The sequence below is a fragment of the Tupaia chinensis genome, unplaced genomic scaffold, assembly GCF_000334495.1.
Source record: "Tupaia chinensis unplaced genomic scaffold, TupChi_1.0 Scaffold000335_1, whole genome shotgun sequence".
Lineage (NCBI taxonomy): Eukaryota > Metazoa > Chordata > Mammalia > Scandentia > Tupaiidae > Tupaia > Tupaia belangeri.
In genome coordinates this window covers 686880-692911 of record NW_006159829.1, presented here as the reverse complement: position 1 = coordinate 692911, position 6032 = coordinate 686880, and the positions used below count along the sequence as shown (strand labels likewise).

General features: G+C 63.2%; 1 protein-coding gene across 1 annotated transcript; it reads left to right on the top strand.

The window, feature by feature from the left end:
- The first annotated feature begins 2653 nt into the window (after positions 1 to 2653).
- Positions 2654 to 6032, top strand: LY6L (lymphocyte antigen 6 family member L). Its single transcript, XM_027773276.1, has 4 exons — positions 2654 to 2712; positions 2836 to 2937; positions 4706 to 5025; positions 5818 to 6032. Exons 1-4 carry the CDS (start codon positions 2654 to 2656, stop codon positions 6030 to 6032), a joined length of 696 nt encoding a protein of 231 aa, XP_027629077.1.

Genomic DNA, 6032 nt, shown 5'->3' with positions numbered 1-6032 from the left:
CCAGAGGGCCCCTTTTCCCGGGCTCGCCGCCTCCCCCTCCCAGCCCACCCCACAGGCCGCTCCCGTTCTCTGCCACCGTCAACCCTTCCAGAGCAACTTGGCCTTGGACAGGCTAAAGACCTCACCTCCGGTGCGGGTGGTGTTGCTGACGAGAGGATCCGCACCTCCAGTCCAGGGACCCCAAGCAGGTCCGACCCTCGCTGTCACACCACACAGAGAGGCCAGACTGCCCACGCGAGCTGGCACAATTTGTTAGGGCGTGGCCACAGCAGGAGCACATGTGAGCACCTCCGAGCGCCAACGGCAGGTGCTTCCCTCGGAGAAGAGGATGCCGCGAGCCAATGACCAGCTGCAGACGGTGTGCAGGGCACGGACCAGGCTCGGGTGTAGCTGCAAGGACAGCACAGCCTTTTGTCTCTGAGGGGTGTCGTCTTAGCTCAAGGACACAGCCAAAAGCCAAAGGACTTGCCTTCAGGACGCGGGGGGTTGAGGCTGGGGCTGGGGTTGGCGCTGGGGGCGGCCTGAATGGGGCCTGAACTTGGGGTGGGGTGGAGGCGGGGCCGGGGCAGCGCGTCCCTCACTGTCAGAGCTCCAGGCTGACCCATCCTCTCCTATGAGGTCCGTGAGAAACCGCAAAGGGCACCCCTGATGGCCGGTAGGTGGCGCCTCCCCCTCTGCCATCGGCCACCACCGAGCAGCGACCAGACCAGCGCAGGGAGCAGCCGTGCACTGGGAGCCGCCGCCTCCACCCCTGGCAGCGCCCGCAACTCCAGCCTGCACCCCTGCTCCTCGTCTGCCGCTCTCTGCTGAAGAGGGCCGTCGTCTGCCGGGATGCTCTGGGGCTTTGCCAGGCGAGAACCGAGAGAGAGAAGTCGCTTGCCTCTGGAGAGTTCGCTCGGCTTCCCGGGGCTCCGGAGTGCCACCTACTGTGCCACTCAGGGGACGCTGAGTCCCACAGGCGACTCTGACTCCGTCCCCAGCCGTCAGTCTGGAAGGCACCAGGCGCGTATGAAGTTCCCAGGGTGCAGTGGGTGGAGGACGGGCACAGCGACGTGGTGTGCACAGGTGTGCGCCTTGTCTGCTCTGCCCCCTCCGCGCCTGCACTAAGGGGCGCTTCCATCTCGCTTTTTCATTTTATTTTCACTTACCATTGGGCGTGTGCACACGGCAGAGAGGGAGACAGACGGGAGGAGAGGGAGAAGGCACCCCAGCAGGGCGTGGCCACACTGCACCCTCTTCTCCTTCCTCTCTCCACTCCCTGGACGTTCAGGGCACTCACACAGCTGTTCCTCAGTTCCCCAGGGCAAGACGTGAACCATGCGGTTGGCCATGTGGGGTCTGCTGCCCCACGCACCAGGCCTGGAGCTGGCTCACTTTGTCCTTTTTTCTTTCCCCTACGGGGTGCATGCTCTTCCTGGAGAGAGACAGGGAACGTGAGAAATCACCCGGGGGGCGGTGCACCACAAACCCTTCTCCTCCAGTCTCCTCTCAGGATTTGGGGCACACACTCACACCTACCCAGAGTGATTTTCAAGTCGCCAGGGTCCAGGACTCGAACCTCACAGACAGCCACGTGGGACCAGAACCTTAGCCACCATGCCACCTGCTGCCCCAACCCCCCGTTTGCCACTTAGAGATCTTTCCACTGTGCGTCTCAGCCCACACGCGCATTGGGGCTGGAGCACGCGCCTACAAACTGGGCTCCACATGCCCGGGCCTCTGCGGCGAGAGACGGCCAGCACTTTCTTACACATGTGGCTTCAAGTTTTCTGGATTGAGACCTGCAGCTAAAGCTGCTTCAGCTGTGTGTGTGTAAGGTTGCTGGAAAAGTCACGATGCACGTCCCGATGGTCGCACCTCCTGGGATTGAAACCAGGTTACAAAGGAATGACGTACAGGGACACGCTCCGGAAATGCCAGTCATCCTTGTCCTGAGCACCCTGGGCACCTTCAGGCAGTGCTGGGTCTGCCACTGTGCACCTCCAGGACTCTGCTGCCAGCTGGCATGGGCCCACACACTGGGCAAATGCCAGAGCCAGGAGGGTGAGCCCGAGAGAGATTGCCAGGACTGAGGGGTCCCTTCTCTCAGGACCGCAGGGTCGGGGGGGGGGCAGGAGAAGCAAAGACCCCTAGCCAGGCTCCAGCCCTCAGATGCAGAGCTCCCCACTGGCGGGTTTTTAAAGCTTCCCTGGAGTGGGACCGGCAGGTGTCATGGTGGTAAAGGTGCTGGATTCCCACATGGCCAACCGCAGTTCGAGTCACAGACCTGGCAGCTCACTTTCTCACTCTCTCCCTCTGTCTCTGTCCGGTCAAATTTTAAAATAATAATAATAACAAATGGAATTAAATGAATAATGCCAAAACAGCAACAAGAACAAAACTTCCCTGCTGTGAGAATTCCAGGAGCTCCCCGAGAGAAGAAAACGGTGGGGCCTTGCTTGTGGGACAGCAGGGGTGATCAGCAGTTGAGAGAATTGCATGCTCCAATAAAGGGTCTTGAAAACAGCAGTCCCATGCCCCACCCCCTGCTGGCCATGGGCCAGACGCTTGACCCTTCCTTGTCCCCAGTCATCCCTGTCACCACCACAGACTGCTGTGTCCCATAGCTCGCCCACAAAGGAGCCCAGAACTAAAGCCATGAGTACAGCCAGACATGGTCGCAACCAGCACGCCCAGCCAGTACCAGGACAGAGCCGGCTTTGGGCAAGGCCGGTGACCAGGCATGTCACCACGGTGGCCGGCATGCCTGCAGTCAGGCCCAGGCCCCAGACGAGCTTCCACAGACCCCAGCCTGCTCACTGCGGGATCCGCATTTGCTCCCACCCCACTCCCCAGACTCATCAGCGGCAAGGCCACTGTCGAGAGCTTTCTGTCCTTGAGCGCTTTGAGTCTCGTGGTCCCAACTCACATTCAGATCAACCACAGCGGGGACAGCACGTGCGCACAGAACCACACCGCGACACGTGAGTTAGCGCACCGTGTTCCCCCCGCCCTCTTGCAGCCGACCCATGGGGCCCAGCCCCCGAGGCTGGGCCACAGAAAGGACTAGAACATCCCAGGATAAAGGGGCAGAGAGCAGGCGAGGGCCAGCGCACAGCCAACCTCGGCTCCTGGGAGGAGCAGCAGGCAGTACAGGGAGAAGACGGTCCAGTTGGCCAGCGTGTGGGTGGACTGGGAGGGGACAACCACAGCACCCTCTCACACAGGGCCTGTGAGCTGGGCCTCGTTGGGGGAGTGCTGAGCCCTGGCTGAGGTGGGGGCGGCAGTCACTGGGGGCCAGGCCAGCCCTTCCCAGCTGCTGTGAAGTGGTAGTTACCCTTTATTCTTCCTGCCACTCACCTCCAGCAAGACCCCTGCAGACAGTTAACCGGGCCTTGTTCACCCCTGCAGATCAGAAAGTGCAGGCAGGGAGAGAAAAGAGAAGAAAGGATGGGGTGAGCCTGTGTGCTCGCCTGCTCTAGCCGAGGGCCCCAGGGGCGTGGGAGCTGCCCAGAGGGAACAGCCTTGGAATAGGGTCCCAGGAAGGACTCCGAGGAGGAGAGTGGACCAGTGACTCTCTGGGCTGAGGGTGACATTTCTGGCTGGCCCTCTTGGTAAGGCTCAGGGCGGAGCCTCCAGAGGCCTGCAAGACCACCTGGAACCACTCCTCTCCCCCCCACCCCCGTGCGGTCCCAGCCTGGAATCCCAGAGCATAGGACAGTAAACACCCTGCCTTACCCAACTGGGCCCTGACCCAGGGACAATCACAGGCCAGAGACTGCCCTGTAGGGAGAAGGCACTGGAGTGGGGGGCAGCCTGGGTTGGAGCTGTGGTTTGAGGTAGTCAGGGCCCCTCTGCTCCAGCAGCCCTGGGGAGCAGCCTCTCTGCAGGACTGGGGTTTGGCGGGACCGCAATGGCGCTGTGGTTTCAGGCTATGGCTTGGAGCCAGCTGGGTGGCCATCCCTCCCAAAGGAGAGTCTCCCCAGCACTCTGGAGCAAACACGAAGTTCCCATGGTGGTTTGTCCTCCGTCCTCCCTCCCACTGCCCCGTGTGGCCCTAACCAGCTCCTCACCACTCTGCAGCACCCCACCATCCGACCATCCAGACCTAACCCGATCTCCAGCCTGGAGACTCCTCCTTCCTAAGGGTGGAACGCCTCCTAACACCAGGCTGCTGCCACAGCCCCGCCCCAGGAAGGGACCTCTGTCTTCCACCTGGTCCAGGCTCAGAGACTTCTGGGTCCGTCCCTCTCAGCACTGAGCCCAAGCGGTCCCACAGGCTAGCAAATGGAGCAGTGACTGCGCCAGGGCCAGGCAAGGCCGAGCTGCGGGTGACGAGTGGACCGCAAGTGGGCTCAGGAGAGACCAGGTCCCTGCCCCCCTCCTGGGTTCTCAGCAACGCTCCTGCAGGGACATGTGGAGACCCAGACATGGGATCAGTAGCCCTGGGAAGCCTCTCCAGGGCCAAAGCCCTAAGGAGGAGCCAGACACTGCACCCCCAAGCCCAGGAGGACCCAGCCTGGTCACCTGGCCCAAGGAAGGAACGGAGGGGTTGGGACTGTGGGTGGATGGGCAGATGAGCTTGGGATTGGGGCAAGTAGAACCAGGCCTGGCGGTCTTGACGGAGGCTGGGAGGGCCGTGTCCAGAGGCCAGGCAGGAGCACCGAGGTGGGAGGGGATGGGGCCCCTGGAGCAGCCACCTCCACCACCACCCTCCCTGATGCAGACCCGTGCCATGGAGAGGCTCACCCTGGTCCTGTGGGCCCTGCTGGTGTCTGCGGAGTCTGCCAACCACACCTTGGCGCCAGGTAAGAGTGCCATGGGCTGAGCTGGGCTGGGCTGGGGCTGCAGCCTCCTCTTCGTCCTGCCTGGCCCTTCCGCCAGGCGCACACTCCCCTCTGCCCTCCACCGTGGCCTTGCTGCCCGCAGCCTTGAACTTCAGCTGCTACCGCTGCTTCAAAGTCACCAGCCCCACCAAGTGCATGCCCACCCTCTGCCAGGCCACGGACCGCGTCTGTGCATCCAATGAGCTGACTGTCTCTCTGAGTGAGTCTCGCCAGCAGAGGGCGGTGCCAGGGGAGGGACATGGCTGTCCTGAGCACCTGGCGGGTTGGTGGGAAGCCAGCCGTCCCCACAGCTCCTCTCCTGCCCCGCTGCATATGGGCTTCTTTTTCCTCCTCCACTGAAGTTGGGTCAAGTGTCACTCCCCCTAGGAACTGCGGGCAGGACAAAGGCTCTGATGCCACTGAGCTACCCAAAGCAGGAAAACGAAGGGATGCCAGCCAGGCCAGGGCAGGCAGCTGCCCACAGGAGCCTGTCCCGTCTCCAGAGATGGGACCGCCTGGCATCGGGCGGCACATTCAGGAGATGGCACCGAAGACACCAAGCACCGAGCCTCCCTGTGCCCCGGGAGCCTGCAGGGCAGACCCAGACACTCCTCCCTGGAGAGCCTGAGTTCAGTGCGAGGGGCGGGCAGGGTGACCCTCTCCCAGAAGAGCCAGGGGTGCTGCGGGTTTTGACTACAAAGCGCGGGCCCCTGGGGCGCCAGCACCGCAGTCTTCTGCGCCGGGAGTCAGGGGCCTGGCAGCTGCAGAGCCGTTGGGAGCCGACCACAGGGCCATGACACGTGCAGCTGCGGAGGCGAGATCTGCGAAGCTCTGCGGTCTCCTGCTCACAGCCCAGCCCGGTTGAGCCCCCCACTGCGGGTGCCCTCCCGGGCCAGGTTCTGGTCCAGTCCTGGCTCTCTCCCGCGGGGACAGCACCCTCTGTCCTCTGCGCCGCGAGCCTGCCCCCACCCCACTCCCGTCCCGCCTGGGACATGGCCACCTGTCTCCGTAGGATCGAAGACAGCCATGTTGCTCAGCAAGCGCTGTGCCCCCAGATGTCCCCACAGCAACGCGAAGTTCGAATGGTCCCCCAGCCCTGGCGTGGCCGGCAAGATCATCCGGCACTGCTGTGCCCGCAGTCTCTGCAACCGCGCGGCCGGGGACTGCGCCCTGCAGGAGGGCCTGCTGCTCCCGCTGGGCCTAGGCCTGCTGCGGGCCCTGTGGTGA

Excerpts from the sequence above, each read along its gene's own strand:
- LY6L (XM_027773276.1), top strand. The coding sequence starts at position 2,654 with ATGGTCGCAACCAGCACGCCCAGCCAGTACCAGGACAGAGCCGGCTTT. Across the intron at positions 2,713-2,835 it reads GCCGGCTTTGGGCAAGGCCG|ACTCATCAGCGGCAAGGCCA; the intron begins GTGACCAGGCAT and ends CCCACTCCCCAG. Across the intron at positions 5,026-5,817 it reads TGAGCTGACTGTCTCTCTGA|GATCGAAGACAGCCATGTTG; the intron begins GTGAGTCTCGCC and ends CTGTCTCCGTAG.